The sequence below is a fragment of the Fusarium odoratissimum genome (assembly GCF_000260195.1).
Source record: "Fusarium odoratissimum NRRL 54006 unplaced genomic scaffold supercont1.8, whole genome shotgun sequence".
NCBI lineage: Eukaryota > Fungi > Ascomycota > Sordariomycetes > Hypocreales > Nectriaceae > Fusarium > Fusarium odoratissimum.
Genome location: NW_022158694.1, coordinates 1189016 through 1211810, shown reverse-complemented (window position 1 = coordinate 1211810; position 22795 = coordinate 1189016). Strand labels below are relative to the sequence as shown.

At 49.0% G+C, this 22795-nt stretch overlaps 9 protein-coding genes across 19 annotated transcripts; 6 read left to right on the top strand and 3 right to left on the bottom strand.

Annotated features, from left to right (window-relative positions):
* The first annotated feature begins 112 nt into the window (after positions 1-112).
* On the top strand, positions 113-1337 carry FOIG_06219 (uncharacterized protein). Its single transcript, XM_031205246.1, has 2 exons — positions 113-393; positions 441-1337. The coding sequence occupies exons 1-2, from the start codon at positions 230-232 to the stop codon at positions 1156-1158; spliced, it is 882 nt and encodes a 293-aa protein (XP_031065495.1). The 5' UTR covers positions 113-229; the 3' UTR covers positions 1159-1337.
* A 231-nt stretch (positions 1338-1568) lies between these two features.
* FOIG_06218 (uncharacterized protein) lies at positions 1569-4010 on the top strand. The gene is made up of 2 exons (XM_031205245.1): positions 1569-2533; positions 2587-4010. Exons 1-2 carry the CDS (start codon positions 2269-2271, stop codon positions 3735-3737), a joined length of 1416 nt encoding a protein of 471 aa, XP_031065494.1. The 5' UTR covers positions 1569-2268; the 3' UTR covers positions 3738-4010.
* Positions 4011-4213: 203 nt separating this feature from the next.
* FOIG_06217 (uncharacterized protein) lies at positions 4214-5710 on the top strand. Its single transcript, XM_031205244.1, has 5 exons — positions 4214-4295; positions 4417-4713; positions 4771-4870; positions 4917-5324; positions 5372-5710. The coding sequence occupies exons 2-5, from the start codon at positions 4422-4424 to the stop codon at positions 5565-5567; spliced, it is 996 nt and encodes a 331-aa protein (XP_031065493.1). The 5' UTR covers positions 4214-4295; positions 4417-4421; the 3' UTR covers positions 5568-5710.
* On the bottom strand, positions 5619-6986 carry FOIG_06216 (uncharacterized protein). 3 transcript variants are annotated; one of them, XM_031205242.1, is made up of 3 exons: positions 6513-6986; positions 5962-6459; positions 5619-5908 (listed from the first exon to the last, which is right to left on the bottom strand). In XM_031205242.1, the coding sequence occupies exons 1-2, from the start codon at positions 6887-6889 to the stop codon at positions 6024-6026; spliced, it is 813 nt and encodes a 270-aa protein (XP_031065491.1). In that variant the 5' UTR covers positions 6890-6986; the 3' UTR covers positions 5619-5908; positions 5962-6023. The 3 variants fall into 3 exon arrangements, with proteins under 3 accessions (XP_031065491.1, XP_031065490.1, XP_031065492.1); XM_031205243.1 differs by having other exon boundaries at positions 5691-5903; positions 6513-6961; XM_031205241.1 differs by having other exon boundaries at positions 5619-6459.
* A 48-nt stretch (positions 6987-7034) lies between these two features.
* On the bottom strand, positions 7035-11139 carry FOIG_06214 (uncharacterized protein). 2 transcript variants are annotated; one of them, XM_031205239.1, is made up of 5 exons: positions 10476-11139; positions 9376-10401; positions 9223-9322; positions 8032-9169; positions 7093-7977 (listed from the first exon to the last, which is right to left on the bottom strand). In XM_031205239.1, exons 1-4 carry the CDS (start codon positions 10747-10749, stop codon positions 8911-8913), a joined length of 1659 nt encoding a protein of 552 aa, XP_031065488.1. In that variant the 5' UTR covers positions 10750-11139; the 3' UTR covers positions 7093-7977; positions 8032-8910. The 2 variants fall into 2 exon arrangements, with proteins under 2 accessions (XP_031065487.1, XP_031065488.1); XM_031205238.1 differs by having other exon boundaries at positions 7035-9169.
* Positions 7069-8544, top strand: FOIG_06215 (uncharacterized protein). Its single transcript, XM_031205240.1, has 3 exons — positions 7069-7213; positions 7300-7452; positions 7501-8544. Exons 1-3 carry the CDS (start codon positions 7162-7164, stop codon positions 8391-8393), a joined length of 1098 nt encoding a protein of 365 aa, XP_031065489.1. The 5' UTR covers positions 7069-7161; the 3' UTR covers positions 8394-8544.
* Positions 11140-12118: 979 nt separating the features above from the next.
* Positions 12119-12968, top strand: FOIG_06213 (uncharacterized protein). Its single transcript, XM_031205237.1, has one exon. It carries the CDS (start codon positions 12132-12134, stop codon positions 12873-12875), a length of 744 nt encoding a protein of 247 aa, XP_031065486.1. The 5' UTR covers positions 12119-12131; the 3' UTR covers positions 12876-12968.
* A 61-nt stretch (positions 12969-13029) lies between these two features.
* FOIG_06212 (uncharacterized protein) lies at positions 13030-15124 on the top strand. The gene is made up of 3 exons (XM_031205236.1): positions 13030-13347; positions 13397-13555; positions 13609-15124. The coding sequence occupies exons 1-3, from the start codon at positions 13110-13112 to the stop codon at positions 14073-14075; spliced, it is 864 nt and encodes a 287-aa protein (XP_031065485.1). The 5' UTR covers positions 13030-13109; the 3' UTR covers positions 14076-15124.
* On the bottom strand, positions 13589-19306 carry FOIG_06211 (uncharacterized protein). 8 transcript variants are annotated; one of them, XM_031205231.1, is made up of 10 exons: positions 17931-19306; positions 17824-17868; positions 17229-17768; positions 16834-17175; positions 16499-16780; positions 15894-16447; positions 15533-15841; positions 15354-15451; positions 15281-15300; positions 13589-15208 (listed from the first exon to the last, which is right to left on the bottom strand). In XM_031205231.1, the coding sequence occupies exons 1-10, from the start codon at positions 18034-18036 to the stop codon at positions 15021-15023; spliced, it is 2484 nt and encodes an 827-aa protein (XP_031065480.1). In that variant the 5' UTR covers positions 18037-19306; the 3' UTR covers positions 13589-15020. The 8 variants fall into 8 exon arrangements, with proteins under 8 accessions (XP_031065480.1, XP_031065478.1, XP_031065479.1 ...); XM_031205229.1 differs by having other exon boundaries at positions 15354-15841; XM_031205230.1 differs by having other exon boundaries at positions 13589-15300.
* Positions 19307-22795: the final 3489 nt, after the last annotated feature.

The window sequence follows — 22795 nt, the reverse complement described above, 5'->3', positions numbered from 1 at the left end:
ACCGAATACCAACTATTTATTGGTGTCATTATCTTTGCTTAATGGACTTGATCGTGAATCTCTAAACGATCGCTTGGTAATCTCAAGTCTTCAGCGTCATCGAGCGTCATGCCAACGTCGTCTCACAGACGGTATAAGATCTCGAAGTGGGCGCGCGAAAGAGAAAGCTCACGACTGAAAGAAACATAAAAACACCTTTATTTAAAACCTTACTATAAAGCCTATCAGGATGGACCGTGCCTTCTATACTGCCTCTCTCGACAATGGTGTGAGCATCGCTTATACTGATACCAAGCCTGATGGGAATGAGAAAGGCGTTGTGGTCTTGATTCATGGTTTCCCTCAGACTTCGTATCAGTTTCGAAAAGTCATCGGTCCTATCTCCTCAGCTGGGTAAGCAATATGGGTCGAAAGAATTCCTAGATACTCACAGTTCTTAGATATCGGGTGATCACCCCAGATTACCGTGGAGCTGGATACTCGCACAGAACTCAGACAGGCTTCACCAAGACCGCCATGGCGTCTGATATCTTGCAGCTTCTTGACCATCTCTCTATCAAAGATTCAGTCCACATTGCCGGGCATGATATTGGCGGTATGATAGCATATACCTTTGCCTCACGATACTCCGACCGTACAGCATCTGTCATCTGGGGGGAATGTCCCCTCCCAGGAACTCAAGCCCACGAGGACACATGGAAAATACACGGTGTTCAGCATTTCCACTTCTGGTTCCACCAAGTTCTCGATCTCCCCGAAGCTCTCGTCTCAGGCAGGGAGGAGATCTACCTCGGCCACTTCTACGACAAATACTCGTACAACTCATCAGCAATTACCCAAGAGGACTTGAACTACTATGTCAAAATGTTTAGTCGCCCCGGTGCTCTCCGCTGTGGTTTTAATATCTATAGAGAGTTTGGGACAGATTCAGAAGAAAATCGCGAGTGGGTTGCCAAGAATGGAAAATGTAAAGTGAGGGCGTTGGGGCTTAATGGCGGGATGAATCAGTTCAGTGAGATGGCCGAGCAGATGATGGGGGAAGTTCATGAAAAGGGCACTTTTAGTGTTGCTTCGGTGCCTGAGAGTGGACACTGGATTGCAGAGGAGAATCCTGAAGGGTTTGTGAAGGCAGTGCTCGAGTTTGTTGGAAAGGAGTAGATAATGCTTGGGATGGTGATTGATAATGAGAGATTGATAATCTTATCGAAACGATCAGCAGCCAGGCGTACTTAACGTTACACTCTCACAAGATCTTCTGCTTGTCTTTAGAAGATACCATTATAACAGATTATGGTTTCAAACAAATAGCATCATCATATTTCTCGTATCAAGGGGCCTGAGATTCGATTTATTTATTTATTATTTTGCTCTTCACAACGTCTTGGTCCCTGCGCCACTCACAGAGCTCGCTGAAGCTCTAACAACCCTTTTGTCCAAGAGATATGCATGGAACCAATCAAAACTCTCCGTGACATCATGCTACGGAAATCTGCGGCTCTCAGAAAGCCTAGGGAAGCAGGTGACAGCTAAAATGACCGCATACTCACGGTACGTACCTCACAGGGCGCAATCCCTTTTTTGTGTACCAATCCCCGATGCTCCGACCCCGGGCTTAGCAAAACATTGGGGGGCGATATCGCCATAATTTTTTGTTTATTTGCTTGGTAAGAAGTGAATGCGATAAGTAAAATAAAGAGCAAACTATACAGAACATCTATGAAATACTGAGAGGGCATCGGTAATTGACTTCTCCTCTTTCTGGGTCGCACTACTAAAGCGCAATTTGATCGAGTGCGATACTAGCCGACCGACCGACAGACCGAATCGTTTTCTCCTACTCCGGCCGGCCTCGGGAGTTTCATCCAGAGAGTCTGTCTTTTTCTTTTTTATTCCACAGCAAAGACACCTTATCAATCAGCTTTCGGCATTCAAATTCCAGAACGGAACTCTAAAAAAAAAATAAACCTCAGCGTCGCAAACATAACGTATCATCGATTGTTTTGTTCAGGGACAACAGGGTGCTTTTTTCTCTACCGTTAGATCGCCACTCCTGCGAAACCTCTCCACCAAAAACCGCTACCATCGAGTCATCGTCATCGACACCTCAGCTTGCCTTTCCTTATCTCGACAACCAACACATACCTTCTTCTCCTTCTTTCTCCCTGAGATTCCAGTACTCTTCTTTTTCATCAGACTTTGATCCGGTTCCCTCACCAATTGCTCGACCATGAACTGAGGAGAATAGTATATCCTCGAATTACCCCAAAAATGGCCACTGCCGGCACAAATCGCCCCAGTGGCTATGACCACCACAATCACCACCAGAACCCCCTCCAAGCCGATGACGAGTTTTCGCTACGCCATATGATGGATGCCGAGCCAACGGGCCCCAACCACGGGAGGGATATCCTCAGTGGAAGTAAATCAATACCGGCGGCGGGAGCTGGGAGTAGCAATAATGGAGTTGTTGATATCACAGCGACGCAAAAGATGGTGTCGGCCATGTCGGGCAGTTTATTAACGTCATTGCTTGGTATGTCTCTCTTTTCATCCTGTATCAGGTTTATGCTAATTACTGTTGCACAGTTACACCCCTCGATGTCGTCCGCGTGCGACTCCAGTCGCAAAAGGCTCCTCGATCGACCGTCGATTTCTCTAAACTCGCAATTACTACCACCTCGCTCTCCCCCGCCCAAACCGCCGAACTCGGTATCACATCCTGCTGTCGCGAAGTCTTTTTCTCCGGTGGCAACGCCGAATTCTGTCTCGCTGCGCCTAGGATAGACGGCATCGTCGCGCCTCCAGCACCCGCCGAATGTGCCGTCGAAGAGGTACAACGCCGAACCTTCAGCTCTACTTTTGACGGTCTGCGAAAGATTGCCCGCAACGAGGGCGTTACAACTCTCTGGCGAGGATTATCGCCCACACTCGTCATGGCAGTTCCTTCGAATATCATCTACTTTACTGGTTACGATTATTTGCGATTTAACCCGAAGAGTCCGTTTTCGCACTTTTCCGATACATCGGCACCTTTGACTGCTGGATCAGCTGCGCGTGTCCTAGCAGCCACCGCCGTGAGCCCGATCGAACTTGTCAAGACACGAATGCAGGCCGCTCATGGAGCATCGACAACAAATCACCTTGTGGAAGCCTTCGAGAGTGTGAAGGAGATGGTGGGATCGCATGGATATACTGCATTATGGAGAGGCTTGACATTGACCCTTTGGCGAGATGTCCCTTTCTCAGGTCTCTACTGGTGGGGATACGAGTCGATACGATCAAGACTGACAGATTATCGTGAGCAACGCCATGGCCACTCATTACCATTCGAGGAGGATCTGTCTGAAGCAAGGAGGAGGTCGCAGGTGCAGGAGAACCATACCGAAACCTTCGTGGATGCCTTCACAGCTGGTGCTCTGTCAGGGGCGTTCGCCTCGTTCGTCACAACACCTTTCGACGTCGGAAAGACACGAACACAAATCTACCAAGACAGCTCCAAAAAGGCCAAGCAAAGCAGTGCCAGCGCAGTAGCAGCCCCCGAGGAGCGCAGTATGGTACGCCTCCTCTGGCACATCTTCAAGACCGAAGGAGCCTCAGGACTATGGAAGGGATGGATCCCACGAACCCTCAAGGTTGCTCCAGCATGCGCTATCATGATCAGCAGCTACGAGGTAGGCAAGCGAGCGTTCCGCGGAGTTAACGAGCGACGTCTTCACAGCTCCAACGATCGTTCGTGATGAAAAATGAACAAAGATGAATAGGATGGAAAAAGGAAATACCCCCAAAACAACGGAGAGGAAATAGATGAATTTGGCGTTATAGGGGAGGAGGTGAAACAAGAACTCTTCTCCTTGGAATTGGCAATTGCTGTTGCGATTGGTTTTTTCGTATTCTTGACGATAGACGGAGCTCTGTACCAAATATGAGCGATAGATAATAATTGTAAAATATATGTAAGATCAGAGATGCTAGCATTATGGGTTGTCCTCGTTTAGGCGTGACTATTAAACACATAGTACAGCAAATGTACTTTGAGTGACTAACGATAACATGAAACTTCTAGACGTAGAATATAAAGAATCTGTCAGTACCGATGACATGTAATTCATTTCTTGCGAGTCTGTAGCTCTGGGCATCTGAACCCAAAGTTGGGCAATATTCAGTTATCGAGGCCGCGATTCACAACGAAAAGTGGGACTTTGAAGACTTCAATCTTCAACATTTGGGTCTCAATATCATCAGAGTTGGACAAATACCTACTTAAGAATAATAGTGATATAATTTAACTATTCAAGGTGAGTTTACAAACATATTCCAATTTCCTGGTTTCAATCTCCGGGCTGTTACACTTGACGATACCAAGAACTCATCAAATTCTTCACATCCCATCCTCAATCTCACTAACACTCATCATAGCCATCATGTACTCACTCAACTGCGCCGACGGCCTCTCCCTCGGCAGAGACGTATACGTCCTCGACATACACAGGACATCTGTTGGTCTCGCTTCTATTTCATCAGACCAGTTCCTCTCTGTTCTCGACCCAGCTCGTCTCTCAGCAGGTCCTCAGCGTCGTCTGCCCACCCAGCATGGCAACTTGACCACATTGCGGGTGTTTGATAGCAATGCTTCGATTGTGTGTACCGCTGGTGAGAATGGAACTGTTGGTGTGTGGGATTTGAGACAGGGTGCGAATGTTGTGCAGTTTCAAGGCAAGTTGTAGATTCGAATGAAGTCATGAGTAGGAGAGTTGCTGATTGTGAGTGTAGCTAGCCAAGCTCCTATTCTATCTATGGCTTGTAGTCTTGATACACAGACTATCGCCGTAGGAACAGAACTCCAAAACCACACAGCATCAATCCATCTCTGGTAGACTCCCTCGTTGCCACTCAAAGCTCCCCTCTAACAATCCCAGGGACGTCCGCTCAACACCATCATCCAAAGCACACTACCAAGAAGTCCACAGCGACGACGTAACAGACCTATCCTTCAACCCCTCCAACCCAGCTCTTCTCCTCTCCGGCTCAACAGACGGTCTCGTCAACGTTTACGACACCCGCGTTGCAGATGAAGACGATCTCACAGTGCAGACCTGCAACGTAGACGCTTCTATTCACCGCGCTGCATGGCTCTCAGCGACAGAGGTTGCTGCTCTCTCCCATGATGAGCGCTGTGCACTTTATGATGTTAGCGAGGAGCGCGCAAATGGTGATGCTGTACAGGACTTTGGCGATATGAGATCTGTTCTGGGATGTCAGTACGTCGCTGATATTACGCCCAAGATGGATGGTAGCGGAGCTATTCTCGGTGCTGGAGCTCAAGAGTAAGACTACGCTCCCCTTTTGTGAAACTGATGCTGACGTTATGTAGTAAACAAGGATTTGAGCTTGTCTTTCTTGCTAAGAATCCCAATGGTGAGGGATGGGCGCTGGATCGGGAGAACAGTGTTGGCTTGCCTGGTGCTCATGGGGAGGAGATTGTGAGGTCTTTCTGCTTCTTTGACGAGGCTCATGTTGTGTATACTGCCGGTGAGGACGGAAATGTCAAGGCTTGGAGACCCAATTGATAGAATTGATGAAAATAAAATAGACAAACAATATAGCGATCAAATTAGATACGGCAGAGTGTATGTTTTGGCATATCTCAATTGAGGACATGTTACTGAGAGGTAATACGCTCATTTCAGTTCGTTCAGAATTGCCCCCCGAATCATGAAGGGACGGTGTCTTTTGTTGAAGATGCAATTTCATTATGTATTATTCGATGTAAGTGTTTGGCTGCATAAGCTTCGACCAAAGCACACTTTATCTGTTTTTAGGTACGAGCAGTAGTCTCCGTCGACCCAGCCATCCAAGTCCGCCTAACTTTTGAATTCATGAATGTTGAGCCAGCTGTTGGTGGCCTTTGCTAAGACAAGGCGTTAGCCGAAAGCACCAGACACCGTAGGCATCAATACTCACAGCAGTCTCTGATTTTGAACCACGGATATCCCCATTGTCTTTCTTCCATGACCTTTGTACCCTCAACTAAACTTATCATGCTTACTCTTCACCTTAATCTCCAACAACGCCTCATGATAATCGCCCTCCCTCCTCGCCCTCTTCAACTTCCTAACCTCATCCTCATCCAGTCTCCTCCCCGCCGCCTCCTCCAACTCCCTCCGACTAATCTTCGCCAACGCCTTTTCCTCCTTTGACGCGCGCAACTTGGGCTTGAACCGCGCCTGCATTCTTATCCGAAACGTTGTGTCGAACGAGATGGTGTCTGCGTCGCCGCGCACGTCTACGGCTTTAGAGGAGGCTTTGCTGGGTGCTTTTATGGTGAGGAATGTGTCGCGCAGGGTTTGTAGTTGGAAGGTTCCGGGGGTGTCGCCGGTGGGGATCACGTTGAAGGATTCGAGGGGGGATACGGCTTCGGAGGTGGCTGAGAGGAGACCGATTTTGTCGCAGGAGAGGTATCTGGGCTGCGCATTAGCTACGGGGTGTAATTGTAGATGAGGGTGTTAACTTACCTTCCGTGATGGCCTTTGAAGCGAAAGTTCTCTGTTCCAGCAACGCGATTCGCGACCCAGACTTGTCGCACATCATGCGGTTCCGCCGTCGTAGGATTCCCATCAACGATATTCTCAATCGGAATCGTGAACACCTTCCCAGTCGTATCACACGCCAGCGCCGACGGTTCATCCGTCGGTAAAACAATCATGATCGGCCCAACAACATCAGTCGCTGCCTCAGCAGAAACCCAACTGTCGTCATTCTCTGCATCTTCGCCCGTCTTTTGCAACTGCCCAGCTTCGTCGTCTACGCCATCGCGTTGGGATTTCTCGGGGTCTGTTCGCTTGCGCTTCTTGACTTTCTTGTCGCCTTTGAATGTCAATGGCTTAACCATGATCGGATATTCGAGGTTTAGCTTGATGATGTGGTTACAGGCAGGTTTGAGGTTGTCTAGGGCCGGCGGTCAACGCCGGGATACGGCGAGCTCCACTACGGGAACTGAGCTGTTCGGGAAGGTGATTGGTTATGTAATCGATCCTCCCCCGCAACTCACGGTAACCTCTGTAAGAGAAAAAGAAATAAAAGATGAGAATAATTCTCTGACTCCATTTATTTTTTTTTATCTGTCGTATAAGTTGAGTCATTGATTGTTGTGTCTCATTCAAAATGGTTGCCCAAGCTCAAGCTGTCTCTGTGTCTCTTCAGGACCTCAAGGATGGTACGTACCTCTTGGATTCATGATAGCGCCGCTGTCATGATGAATCTCTCTCGCCCTATAAAACAGCACAGTCTAACAATTCATAGGCAACGTTCCTTTTGAAACCCTCAAAGAAGCCTTTGGTCCTGATTCTCTCGGAATTCTCGTCGTAAAAGACGTTCCCAAAGAATTCCCCGAACTCAGACACCAAGCCCTCTCCTACGCCTCATACCTCGGCAACCTCCCCAAGGAAGAACTTGGTAAGTTGTCATGATACTAGTAAACAACCCTCACTAACACAGGTCAAGAGAAGCTTGAAAACGCCAGAGCTAAATATCTAACTGGCTGGTCCCTCGGAAAAGAAACTCTCAAAAATGGTCAAGTCGATACCTTCAAGGGCTCATACTACGCCAACTGCGCATTCTACATCGACCCATCTCTCGAATGCGCCAAACCAACTGAAGAATTCTCCATCGACACATTCCCCGAATATCTCGCCCCCAATGTATGGCCACCAGAGAATGTCCTTCCAGGCTTCAAGCCCTCTGTCACCTCGCTATGCCGCCTCATCATTGACGTGGCTGTCCTTGTTGCGCGCGCTTGCGATCGCTTTGCGCAAGAGGATATCCCAGGTTATCCAGCTGGATACCTAGAGCACGTTGTCAGCACTTCTAGCACCACCAAGGCCCGTCTGCTGCATTATTACCCTCAAGAAAATGACCCTGCTGCCACTGGCGGTGATGAGGATGATTGGTGTGCTACGCATTTGGACCATGGATGCTTAACTGGTCTTACATCAGCGATGTTTATCGACGAGCACAAGACAAGCCCTGCTGTACCGGAAGTCACAAACTTGAATGGCGCTTCTCTTCCACCCCTTGATGAGCTTCCCTCATCCCCTGATCCTTCAGCTGGTCTGTACATCAAGTCTCGTACAGGCGAGACAGTTCAGGTCAAGATTCCTCGCGATTGCATCGCTTTTCAGACTGGTGAGGCTCTTGAGCGTATTACTGCTGGTCGCTTCAAGGCTGTACCTCACTTTGTCAGGGGCGTAAGAGCTAGTGTTAGTGATGGAAAGATCGCTCGTAACACGTTGGCGGTGTTTACTCAGCCTAACTTGGGTGAAGAGGTGGATATCAAGCAGCACCTCACTTTTGGAGAGTTTGCTCGGGGTATTGTTGATAAGAATACTGTCTCATGATAGCTTGGTCAACACGCAAATACGAATTTTACGATGCAGTTTTGAGTCACGTCGTGTTGTTATTTTGAGAGAATAATTATCATCGCGGTTTGTTCAAATGAGTGTGTGTATTTTAAGCTCAATCCAAGACAATCCCGACAGCCTAGACAATATGGCATATAGCCAAGATGTTTGTTTTTTCTTTTGTAGCATACATATAAGGAGGGTGGTTTGTACTCCACGAACCTACTTAGATATTACTCTAGTAGGGTAAAAGGGGCAGCACGGTCATTGGAACAGAAGCGAACCTTGGCAGAGATGATAATGTATCCGGCTTTACAATAAACCAATCACTATCAGCCAAGAAAAGAAGAGAAAAGAAGGGTCCTGAACCGATGTATGCAGAAAGGATCGATGATGTTACCAAGAATTCGGCCATACAACCGGCAAGGGCCATGATCACAAATGATCGTATCCTAACATGGCATTCCTGAAGCATCAAGCACGCAAGTCAGGTTTGAGTAGACCAGTAAGCCGATTAGGCCCAAGCACCCACAAGACTCATGAAGAAAGCCCCGAAGAACACCAAAAGGCAAGCGTAGATACGCTTACGACCGCGGAGGAATCGCCAGCTCTCGTCACTGAGGAAGTCTTGAGAAAGAAGCTCAATCAGCGAGGCAAAGGTGAGAAGCCCAGCTGAAATGGCATTCATGACACCAACAACAATGAGGCCAGTTTCGGAGTTGGGGCTGTAGAGTGTGTGGGTAGCAAGGCCGATAGCTTGCCCCAGAGGAGTACTGATGCTAATGTTAGTGGACGATACAGTACGAATGGTAGCTTCAATACTTACGTGCATCCATAGGCAAGGGCCATGAACCAAGGCTGCATCTTGCCTTGAGGCCACTTGACGGAAGCGATTCGAGAGCCTAGAGCCAATCCTTCAAAGGTTTCTACAATCGTGTCAGTCCAAGTTCAAAGCCGCCAACATGGTATGTCAACTTACGGTGAAAGATAATGGCAATGAGTAGAATAATGAATTCGTTGCCAATCGAAACGCTGAGCGCCATGCCGATAAAGACACTATGGAAGAGAATACCAAGCTCGAGCAAGACGCACTGGAGAAGCTCCTTACGTTGCTGCTGCTCTGGGGTCAAGCTTGGCATCTGTACAGCCTCGAGGCTCGTCTCCTCGAGGTTCTTTCTTCCAGATTGGGCGTTGTCGTCATCTTCGCAAGCTTCTTCATCCAGATTCTCCAATCGTTCATCTTTGCTGTTCAAGACAGAAAGTCCCTGGCCAATGCTGGAGGATCGTCCACGAAGAGGTCCCATATCCCGGATGGGGAGCATGCCTGTGCCTCCCATGCACCCACCACTGTTAGAGTTGCCATTCTTGGCATCGTTGTCGGTTCCAGACGTGATCTCAGCAGGTGAAACATGGCGAGATGGGTGAAAGACCATCTCAATAACAGTGACAAGGAAAATGGCAGCAAGAGCAATAGCACCAGGCATGGCAGGGTAGTCCTGGTTCCAGAAGCTGCTCAGGCAAGGGTCCCCGAGAGAGATGAAAGCAGTGGGGAGCAAATGGACAAAAGCCGTAGCAATCAGCACACCAGTGCCGAAATGGCGTACAGCAAAGAAGAAACGAGTCGGAATCCTCAGACCTGGGAACTTGGTAGCCATGATAGGGAAAGCGCAAGCAAGCGTCGAAACGCACAGGATGATGAACAAGGCTCCAACATGGAGAGGAGTGTTGTATTCAGCCTTGTTGACACCTCCAGTTTCGCAGGTGCTTCGCTTGCGGAGAGGCGAGACCTGAACAGGAATCGACTCATGGGCCTTGGGGGTTGAAGTCATGGCAGCAGGCGCAGAGGCAGGGGAGTTCCAGGATGAGATGATCGTCGAGACAACAAGAACAGAGAGGACCCAGACGGTCCAGCTCCAGATGTGCGAGGCACATGACGAGAGGGTGCCTCGATGAAGACGGATTTGGTCATCACCACCATCTACCGTCTTGAGATACGAGGACAGTCCTGGGTAAGTTAGTATTGGAATGAAACTGATATGTGGATTATGACAAGGAATAATCATGAGATTTTTGACATACCCGAGATACGGGACAGTCGTCCCGCATCCTTTTCAGAGCCCAGGAAGGGCTCCGTAGGATGACTCCCCGCTTGATTACTTTCATCGTGTGAATTCAATAGACTTCCACTCGTGCCTCCACTTCCGTCATCCTGCCCAGCATCAACATGCTCGCGGAGGTTGGAGATGCCATTGAGATCCTGACGCGTGGTATTCATGGCTGCCAGAGGAGAAGGAGCTTGATTCCAAGTCAAGCGCTGGTAGAAAGATTCGTCTGCTTTGGAAAGGCAAATCATTTTTTTTGGGAACTTTTGGGATGATGAGTTCAGCCCCAACTTTGTTGAAGAGGATCGTTTGATAGGGAGCCCGTTTGAAAAGTAAAGTTTGTTTGTCGTCACGGGCGAAAGGCCACGAATACAAAGTCTCGGCCGATTACAGTCAAACGGAGTAGTCCAATGTTGATGAGTTTCGATAATTGCAGTGAACACGTTACAATTTGGAAGAGGTTCAAAAATTGGAATTGATGCGATGACGGAGATATAAGAGAATAGAGTTATCGCGTAGTGTACTACTTTAAATCGGTCGGCAGACAAAAGGGTTAAAGTAAATGGCACCTGGATAAGCAGAACACAGCCGCTAACTCCACTCACCTGCTTCAGAAACTGGGGGAGGTGGCATCCATGAACATTGGGATCCAGATCAGGTAAAGACTTTTTCTTGTCTTAGTCTTGGGGAAGTCAATATCCCCGGCTTCGCCCGCGTGACCAACAGCCGAAGACATTGACTCAGTGTTTCTTGATTGGCTCGTGACTCGAGATACACGGGTCAATACGGAAAACCACGAGCATTTCCTTGTACCTCGTCCCCGCAATCTCTCTCCTCCGTTGGGTCCCGGTCATCGGCCGGAAGAAGCATGCGAACGGGCGGCTCAAGAGCTCGGGAGACCTCCGTAGTTACCTACCTACCTACCTACCTACCTACGCTACGTTATGATCCATGAATAGAAGAATATCCACAAACTATTGATCACTTGATCACGGTACAATCTCAACACTGAAGCCCGTGAGAACGTAGAAAAGTCTAGATTTTCTCTTACCCCACAGGAATACGACCGAACACGCTTCATCGAACCAAGCCAAACGCCGGCAGAGAATTTCAGCCCTCCCCGTCTTGGCACGCCATGTCTATGCCGTATAACTTGCATGTCAATTCGGTGAATCGAGGTGAGAGCCGAAGGGTCCAATAGCTTTGAGTTATCACGAGCAAGCATGTCTCGTCACTTGTCCAAGATAACTAACTCCCCGCAGCTTGACCGCACTCACATGCGGTAAACTTCCGGAATAGAAATGAGGCCCAAGTGACGATGAGACTGCCAATTGTTACATCGATGATGCGTCTGGTCTTGTGTTTGTTCCCACCCATATATTACTGGTCCGCTATGATCGACAAGAGTCTTGGCTATTGTGCTTGGGCTGTGAATCATTTAGCACTGTAGAACAAGCATACCTCAAGCTTGATAACCGTGATTCAAGTCGAAAAGACGACGAAAATAATGATCAAGACATCAAGGTAAGAAGGTTTACGATATGGGTCTTGTCTAGGATCATATACGAAATGGAGCTGCGATTACATAAGACGTGATGTGATGATGCTGCGTAATTGCATCATCCTTCTTCACATGAATACAACCTCATTTATACTCTGTGATAATCTCAAAAACACAGCATCTCGTCTCCCAACTCACCTAAATCAGCATCTCAGATACTTAGACATGGCCCTTCCTCCGAAATTCGCCGGGCAGAAGCTCCAGTTCGCCCACCCTCCCGCCTCCGACTCAGCCGTCGCTCACACAACTCACACTCTCGAGTTCTACCTCGACTACTGCTGTCCCTTCTCCGCCAAGATCTTCCGCACGCTGCAAAACGACGTGATCCCCGCCATCAAGGCCAACCCAGCCTGGGCATCCAGCCTCACCTTTATCTTCCGCCAGCAGATCCAGCCATGGCATCCTTCTTCCACGCTCATGCACGAAGCTGCTCTAGCTGTTCTTCGTCTTGCGCCTGAGAAGTTCTGGGAGTTTAGCGCTGTGTTGTTCGATGAGCAGCAGGACTACTTTGATGTGAACGTTGTGAACGAGAAGAGAAATGATACGTATCGTCGTTTGGCAAAGGTTGCGGCCAAGGTTGGCGTTGATGCGGATAAGGTGTTTGAACTACTTGTGATCTCTGACAAGCCTGGCGAGGATGGGGCGCTGAATGCGGGTAACAAGGTCACCAATGATGTCAAGGTTATCACCAAGATGAATCGTTTGGTTGGCGTGCATGTCACTCCTACTGCAGTGTTTGATGGTGTTGTGCAGGATGTTAGCTCTGGATGGACAAAGGAGCAGTGGATTGAGTGGCTACAGAAGAATGTCGTTTGACTTGAATCAGAGAATAGACATAAGAGCCATAAACTCTGAATGGAATAAATGAATCATGGTATAGACAATTGAAGCTGTCACCAAATCTTCCGAATGTGTCATTTTTACGGTGACAAAGTGGCCAGAAGCCCTGTGAAAATCATCCCAGCCTCAGCGCGTCTCCCCACTGGCATCAGTTTTTGACATCGTTCTCATGAGCCTCTCATAACGACTACGATTCACACAACAATCACAATGCATCAATTGAGAATGGTAATACCAAGGCTACGGCCAACTCAATTAACCTCTCTCGCCCGCCAAACAACACCTCTCCAATCCTCAGCCCTTCCCCGAAACTTTCGTCGCTCACTACAAAAGTCTTTACAAGCTCAAGTGAGATGCTACGCCAAACCTACAGCCAAGAAGCCCATCAAGATAGAAGATGAGCTTAAACGACAAGCTAGAGCTGCTTCTAAAGATGGCAAGGAATTTGGTAGGTCTGATTGAGAGTGATCGAGAGAATGGTGGCTGATGCTGTTTAGAACTCCCTGAGAAACTCATCATATATCATGCTGGAACAGGCCGCATCACATTCATGGCCATGCTTAAAATCACGACGCTCTTCCTCGGCGCATTCTTCTGCTGTGTCGTAGCACCAAGCTACATCAAAGCTGAAAAGCCCAAGCTACTCACCGCAGGCGGTATGTCCTATCTCACTCACCCTCACAGCAAACCACCAACTAACAACACCAAGTCGTCCTATGCGGCATCATCCCCGTCATATTCGTCACCTACATAACCTCCCCCTTCGTAACCCACATCCACATCCACCTCCCCCCCTACGCCCGAACATCACGCCCCATCCTAGAGCGCTTCATCAAGAACCTCCCTCCCACAACGCCGCTCACCCTAACAACCATGAGCGCCATCTCCAAGCCTCGCTACAGCAGCATGCACGCCGGTGATCTGAGCCCTGTGCGACGCCGTCTCGGCCTCATCAATTACGTCCGTGACACCAAGGAAGAGAACGCGAAGCGCAAGTGGTATATGTTCCGTGCCGTCGGCAAGTTCTACGTGCAGGACAAGAGGCCGCAGACGAGGGTCCGGTATCAGAAGAAGACGGATAAGGTCGATGGTTGGATCTGGGATGTCATCAAGGAGCGCATTGATAATAGGGCGTTGAAGGCTGCGTCACCTTATAAGGGAAATGTCTCGATTTGAACCGTTTGTCCGGTTCTGTACTACCATGTATGCACGATATATCGGAGAAACGGGAATGCTCTTCGGTTCGCTCGTTGTTAGTATTACAAGCCTAGTCTCGTAAAGAAACGGACAGCATGGCCCAATGAATTGATGAACAGGTAACGCGGGAACCATTGCTTCGGAGCAACGGGATAATCTCCATGTGGAAGACCAATATACATGAAGTTGACCCGTGCTCTGATCGGCGTCCAATGGCAAGTACCTGGTTCATCAACTCAAGACTTCGTATCATGACCCCAGTCAATTACACACCCCTACATGTTCGTCACTTCAATAGCACACATATCACCATTAGATGAGGATAGATCAATCAAGCTCTCAAACAATGCGCCCAGTACACGCAACCTTGATATTTATACGTTGCATATCAAATCAAACCAATCCAGAAGCCATGACTCCTTTCTGTTTTTCCTTTGTTCCCAATGCTCCGCCAGAAGCCTTCCAGGTCGTCAATCACGTAGACAAATATTGGTACATGGATCCTGCCTGTCCAACCGAAACAAACGCACCTCATAGTAGGTACGGGCCCTTTCCATTTGTTGCTTGTGGGCCTAAATAATTCTTAACGCCTCCATCATGGCTCGTTATATGTTCTTGTCAATCCTGTCAAACCATCGTGATCAACCGGTTTCTATACAATAATACAAGCCCTTCCTTCTTCTGGCTGCATTCAAGTTCTGTCTATGACGGAACATGTAATCAAGGACTGCAACAAGTCTGACAACTTGATAGGGCCATGTCCTTAGCAGATTCGTCAAGAGGAGCTCTGTTGCTGTAACCAAGTCCAGCACAGAGCTCGTTGACAGATCGCCTTTCGCCTAGTAGGAACCAGCTTCAGGAGTATTCATCCTTGAGAGGTGATAGCTCAATCAGCAATAGCATCCTTTCATCAGTGTATATTCATCACTGGCCCCATGCTCGCTTCAACCCACCCTCGTAAACGCTTGCAACCGACTCTTGCCACATTGCAGGGGTGACAAAGTTTGGCACCGGTGCAGACGAGTACTGAGATGGCGAGATTTGATGCGATCCAGCAGGCATTGAAGCCTGAACTGCCTGGATATCCTGGATAGTGGGAACTTCCGTGGCACCTGAGGACGACGCGTTAAGAGGGCTCGTGTGAGGCGGGGTGGAGCTGGATTGTGTGTGAGAGGCAGGCGTACCAAATGTGGTGTTCCATTGTCTAAGAACTAGTTAGCAAGCTGCTAGATGACAGTACAAAAGGCTTCAACTTACTCAAATAGTCGCGATGGATTCCATGCGGGTTGGTCCGTCATCGACATGCTCTGGGGCATTCCAGGAGCTTGCGATCCTTGCGACATCATGACGAGCGACTGTACAGCTGGGGAGTCACTTTTGCTGTCCAAAGGGCCCGCGGAAATAGGAGGTGTAATGGGGTGGTTGGTATAACTGACTTGTTGAGCACCGTGTGTATCCAAATGTTGATCAATGGACCCTGTCCGGTGGATTACTGGTCGGAATGAGTCGTTACCGCGAGGAGGGCTGGAGTGGGTGGAAGGATGAGGGCTGCCGTAGGGAAAGCTGGGTTTCAGGACGAATGGCTTTCGAACATCTGCTGAGAAAGCATCTCGTAGTGCATTGATCTGCTTCTCTAACTCTGGCATCGGCCATGCTTCCATCACCTTCTCCAACACCCTCATGTGCCTCGTAAAGTATTCGCGAGCATCAGTGTTTAACTCGGGGTCTGGTGAAACAATTGCAACCTATTGAAAATGAGTCAGTTTGTGTCGACGGCTATCCTCTTCGGAAACCTACCAGATGAATGACGATGCAAGAGAGACCTGCATAAAGAGAGAAACTGAAGCCTCGCTGCATACACTGGAGTCCCGTAAGTCCAAAAGAGTTGAGAGTTGCCTCCTGAAGACGGCACAATGCCTTGGCAGAGCTGTAGCAAATCATCATATGGCGTTTCCATTGTCCGTCCGGAGAATTAGGGTCAAGGAATGACAGAATAGGTCGATGGAACAGAATCATGGCCAGATAGTAGTATCCGTGCATGTTTCCAATAAAGTGCGAGGGAATCCAAGGAGGTGATCCATCGGGTGGGAAGGAAATGGCCAGATCCGGAGGCAGTTCGGTCAGCCAAGTGTTGAAGCTTTGTCCCAACTGCTGGAATTCAGGGTCAACACCCCAATCTTTTCGTCTTCGTAGTCTTGTGTAAACTTTGCTCATGGTAGCAACAGTTCGCACAACCTGAGAAAAGTAGCTGAAATTGCGCGAGATGTGGTATTCGGATTCTTCGCAGCCTGGAACTGGTCTCGCAGCGGTGAAATCAACTGTGTTAAGTTTCACAGCGTGGTCGTGTCGCCCTTGTTCATGTTAGCCATCAACACAACAGTATCCATGCAATTGTCACTTACCTTGAGGAGCTCCAACCATGACCTCGCAGACAAAGACCAGCTGCCATAATCGCTTTCGAAGTTGGCACTCAACCGGGGTAAACTCGCAAGAAATACCTGCTTGGTGGTCCTCGTGATGCTCATCCAAGCCCAGGTCCTTGCCCATCTGAACACACTGTACAACAGTCATCCAAGAACGATAATAGTAACCTCGCTTGGGTGCAGCTTCGCGAGCCTTAAGAATCATAAGCAGGGCTTGAAGAGTGCTCAAACGTGGAATGTCCATGAAAGAATCGGCGTGTCCTAAATTGTGTAAGTATCCTCACAATTCTCTTGTACAAATTAACAGCACTTACGAGAAGCGAGGGCAAGCCATTGTTGGCCCTCACCCGGTTCCTCAGCCAAACGGCCACCCATAGCAAAGATCGCTTCCAGAATCAAAGGAGAAATAGAGTTTCGGTCCGTGTTCCATTGTTGGTAGAAGACCGTCTTGCATAACACAGGAACGTAAGGGTGAACGTGTGTGAAATAAAGGTCGAAATAATTGAGTGCTGTCTCGTCATCGGGCATTAACTCAGGCGGTATGCGAATCTTATGGCCAGGTGCAGGCCTAGGTAAATTGGCCGGGAACTCCTCATCGTCTTCGATAGCTGGCTCCTCTTCACGTCTGAACGATGCCTTGTTCCTGAGATATGGAGCTATATAGACATCAGTAACTGTATGGGCGAGCATGTGTATTATGAACCCCTACCTGTACCAGTTTCATTGACCTTCAGCGTTCCCAAGAGATCTGCAAGGTCATGATGTTGATATTCTCCAGGTGAGTAAGCCTCTGGGGAAGGTTGCTGCTGAGCTGCAGGAGGCGGTGGTGGCTGGTGCATTGGAGGAGTGGGAAACACATTCTGGCCTGCATAATGCTGTTCCATCATCGAACCGGAAGGCGCAACAGCACCATAAGGCATACCACCAGGTTGCTGAGAGGTATCGTACTGAACATGCTGATACTGGGCGCTCGGGTCAGGGTAACCTGGCTGAGGAGCACCGTACATAGCAGCTGGCGAGATCTTTGTGCCTGGGTTCATTACTTGATGTTGCATTGGCATTTGCTGATATTGATCTGAAGGGTTCATGGGTGTTGTGTCATAAGTCGTCGAGTCGTTGGCTCCATCGAAACCATTTGGCCGTACGCAGTGAAGCTTGAGCCTTATGCAGGCCGAGCATGGCCATGTGTTTGTAGTCGCAGCGTCACATTTGATCTTCCGTCTTCTGCAACCTTCGCAAGCCCTCATAACTGCTGTAGTCTTAGCATGCAATTATTAACTTTGTACCTGCATGGGTAATTATACCTTTCAACCGCTTATGGCGGTTGTGCTCGTCAACGAACACATAGTCTACACGTATGTTAGTTACCATGTCAAAATAGCACACGAATATGCTGTATGCTCCCACGCACTCTTTTGGGTCTCGCGCTGCGTGTATTGCTGCGGCGCAAAGGAAAAGGAATTCATTTGGGATTGTTGTGGTAGAATTCGGCGAACAGTAGGGTCGTCGTTTGACATTATAAGCAGTACAGTACAGTTCCGAGGTTTGTACCTCTAAGAACGTCGAGTATTGACGATGACGGCGGTCAACATGAAAATCGGTTCGCAAATTCAGATAAACGAGAGTCGGGAGATCGTCGCAACAGATCGAGTAAATGGTAAATAGGTAGATGTTCGGAGTTTGGGAGTTTGCGCGCGATGGGGAGGAGAATCGCGGGGTGGAGGGATGCTCGTGGGGACAATGTCGTGACGGTGGGCGACAAAAGCAAGCAACGATGGGCTAACGTTGGGCGGTAAATAAGGTCAAGATCCAAGTCGGGGCGACAAGATAATGGAGGTGTGCGACGTGGGTAGAGTAAGTAGGAAGAGATATAAACTATTTGTCGTGCAAAGAGAAAAAGCGTAACGTAAGGAGGCGAAAACCGCAACAACAGACAGACAAGAGATATTGTATGGTATGTACGAGAGCTAGACCAGCTAAAAGACGTCCAGTATTAAATCGAGTTGGCTGGCTGGACTGGCTGGAACTGGGCTGGCTAGGGGCGTGTCGGGGTACTGTACTATGTATGTAGACGATGGTGTGTCTTGGAAAGCTTAGAGCAAGGTAGTGGGAGTTAAAGTGAACCGTAGAGTCGGGTGTTTAGAGCCACTGCGTGTGGCTTTGAGTTTTGACTTTGTCTCTCTTTGGTCTTGGTCTTGGTCCTGTCTTGTTAGTTATTTCGTCTTTGCTTTTGCAGGGCAGGGCCAAGGGCGGCATCAAAACATGGGTGTGATGTTATAATATGTATCGGGGAAAGCTTGGCCTATGGGACTTGTCTTGGAAGAGTGAGTGAGTGCCTTGATCTGTCTGCGTATGGCCTGGCCTGGCTTGCGTTGGCCTGTGCTATGAGCCTGCCTGGGATGCTTTGCCTGACCGTCAGTCCCTCCTCACCACACTAGAGACTAGTGACGAGCAAATGGTGGAGAGTTTCGGGCTGGCGTTATTTGGATCACAACAGGGCGACAAGACCAGACAAGACAAGACAAGCCAGGGCTCAACTAACAGGGGCGGGACAGGACAGGAGACCAGGGGAGGGGAATGGGATGGGATGGCGATGGAGATGGGTACAGCAGGCTAGGGGAGGGGCTTGAGGGGAGATGCAGGTAAGGAAAAGCGGCGTCGTGGGTGTGGGATGAAGGCCCAGAACCTAGAAACTTAAGAGCTAGAGCCAGTGCCAGAGCCTGAGCTAGAGCCAGCAGGTACCGTACTGGGGCGAATCCAGTACCGTATGTTGTGGTTTGAACTGATTTGGATACTCTCCATCAAGACTGTAGAAAACCAAAGCTCCCAGGACCGGCTATGGGCACCGGCCCGAGTGGACGGCGTGTTACAGAAGACACACGACGACGTAAAATGTGGGCAGGGCATTGAGTGAGCGAGCGAGCGAGTGAGTGGCAGTGGATATCTGGTGCTTGCTTCGGGGTCCTTTGCTGCGAGATGTTCTGCAATGAAGTGTACGTACTCTATTATGGACTGGATCGGATGGATTTGGACAGGATTGTGGAGGATTCAATGTGGTGGTGCTTTAATTGTTAGCTGGAGAATAAGAGCCGGGGGGGTCTGTTGCGGCATTAGCGGACTTTTGATGATTTCAATGCATTGTAGTGTGTAAGCAGTAGAAGACTCGATGACATTCGAGTGAGGATGAAATACCGAATGGAGTTCCCTTCTCAAAGGGCGCATACAACGAGAGCGAGAATTTAGTAGCCACGTACATGAAGAATGCTCCGAACAGCAACAGTCAGCAACACAACATAGCACAGCACAGCAGAAAATTCAAGATATTATTCCCGACGGCAGAGTCGCGTGTGTATCCAATCGAAGACAATGGCTTTGAGGAGCTCTGATGAAACGTATGCCGAGACTTGGGACCCCAACAAGGGGTTGTTCTGGGTACTTTACTTGATCAACTAATTCTTTGCCTTGTCTTGTCTTGTCTCCAATCTGCCAGGCCTGCACCGCACTGCATCATTGCATCTGCACTGCGTGCGTTGCGTTGCGTTGCGTTGCGTCTGCTGCATGCGTCTTGTATGTCTGTTCGCTTGTCACAGACTCATCGCCGTACTGTATGTACTCGGCCAAGGGCCTATGACTTGAACGCTTGGGAGGTTGCAGGAGGGGGGAGGGGGGGTCATCCCGTCTCATGGATGTGGATGTGGATGTGTGACAGGCATTTCATGGGAGTATCCAGCGCCAGCCTCTCCAGACAGAGACAGAGACAGGGGCCCTAAAGCCACTGGATATACAGTATGACGGTGCATTGAGATCCCTCGCACTGGGTTGTCGGTGTGCTGTAACCTAGCTATCGACGATGATGATGATGGAGATGGAGGCAGACAACGGACGGAGATGGAGATGCCGATAGTGGTGATGGTGAGTGAATTGATTGATGGTGGTGGTGATGCTGATGCTGGTCGGCTCTTGTGATACTTCAACCTCAGCATATCCTTAGTTTCCTTCCTCTTCTGGCTCTCTGCTTGGACACCTCATACAAAAGATGCTCCTCTCGCTTCTTCTCCTTCCGTCCTTTCCAGTTACCGTTCGCGATACGCGGGACTCAGGCACCTTCCGTCACGCACATGCCATGCCGCAGGGCTAGTCGCAGCATGCACCTCACCCATTGGAGAAGCAACCTCAACTTGACACTTAGGGCTGAAGAGGCTTTTCGAGATTGGACATGGGCCTGGTCCTCTCTCTAGGCTCTAGGGGGGGCGTGTCTCTTTTTCCAAATCGACACTGTATTCGGTAGGGGACTGATGATTTTCTGCCGGAAACTCTCTTCTCACTCTCCGCAGCCTTATACCTCAAGATTGCGGGCGCCAGCTCACCTCACCTTTCGCGAACTACTTACAAGACTGCACTACGGTACGCTATCCGCTACTAATACTGACGCGAGATGCGGAACCAAATCCACGTCTAATTGGTTTCTAGCGCTATGAGTTGTCAAGATTTGCTGGTTCGTCATTCATTTTCATTACCTTGCCTTGCTCGCCCTGGCTAGGCCCAGTGTGTCAGGTGTCGCCCCTCGGCTCTGCTGTGCGGTATTCAGTGAAGCTCCTTCAAACTATCCTGACTGGATACAATAGCAAGCTGCCCTTTTCAGCCATCATTGCATCTTCTAGTCATGACTTTCTATAACTGGACGACCATCTCGCTGGCCAAGAAAAGATCGCTACTCAACGGCTAATCACAGAGGTCCACCATGTCTCAACAGTCATGCATGCGAATTCGTAGTTACTGTAATTGTGCAATTTGGTTAGTTTGATTATCGAGACTCTCAGATATTTACTGTCTCAGGATATGAGTTTCTTGATCATAATCAGTTAGTTTGGGGCAATGCGGTTAAACGCTCCACTAGCATTCAAGACTATAAAAACAATCCCAAGCATGATCGTCATAATGAAACCGCCATGCGAGTTCTATATTCAGCCATGGTAATTACCTAGATAAGCCTATTAGACGCTCCAAAGTGGCTGCTTGAAGCTACATCCTAGTCGATAGAATAAGGCAGGTAAGCAACCAGTTAGTGTACCGAGGTTCCTTTAGAAGCTATGATCCCAAACCAGGATTTTCGAAGGGGGCTGTTTATTCCTTGGTGAAACTTCGCAATTACATAAACTTCCCGTCTCTTGGTAGAACTGGGATAAGGCATATCCATGGATCTGGGATCTCATCCGTCCGTCGTTGGTCGTTTCGAGTGACCATGGTGCATACATAGACTTTTGCCCAACTACCGAACCGACGTCGATTATTCCGAGTCAGAATATCTCAGTTTGAACGTCAAACGTCACAACTTGACTTGAGAAAGCCCCCTCGCTCTCCTCATAACACAGGAACATGCCAACAAGCACGCAAGGGCCTCAAAGACCCAAAAGGACCCTGGTCAGGGCACAAGAACGGTAAGTGCGTACTTCATCTGCCTTCCATGTTGGGTTCATCTCTCTGGAGAATTTCCAGATGTCCCGCCATTGGATCTGAGTTGACAAAGCCCTGGACTGGGCTAGGCTGGCCTCGGGGTGGTAAAACTTCTGACGTTAAAACAGGTGCCAAAATTAACTGGTCTAAAGGCGTACTAAAATACACAACATTCGCCTGAGTATTTTCGTCACTTGGGACAGCGGACCTGTTTTCTTGTCTGCCCTAGGCTGGGCAGCTCCAGATACCGACACCGCGGCCAAACTAGCGCCATCCAATATCCATTTGCAACTTAACCAAATGTGAAATTCTGTGACCCACAATGATTTAGATCCAATGCTAAACAGTTCTTGAGACTGGAGACCTTTCCAAATCTGCAGCAGTCCAAATTCGGGTGGGTGCCAACCGCACGATGTCCTGATCGATGCCTCAACTTCTTCATCATTTTACGGTACAGCCTACAGGATAACAACAGCTACAGTGTGTATGGTATTGGCTCCTTTGCGAGGCCGTGTGATCTAAGGGTGGCTTGTGTGGGTTCCTCGGATACATTACCCAATCCTGTCGGTTCTACTAGTTTTGTATTCTACCGTTGACGAACGCCTCGTATCATACTATCTTGCCACCACCATGACGAGTCGATGCGGTGGAAAAAAGGTACAGCAGAAAAGGACCTGCCTAGACTGTCGTTGCTTGACTTTCCAAGTGGTCGCATGAAGATCGCCCGTGCAGATTGGTGTCCGCTGCATCTGCCACGCGCCAGATACCCTAGGTGCCGTTAAATTCGGGGGCCAAATGACTGAGATTCATTTCCAGTCAACT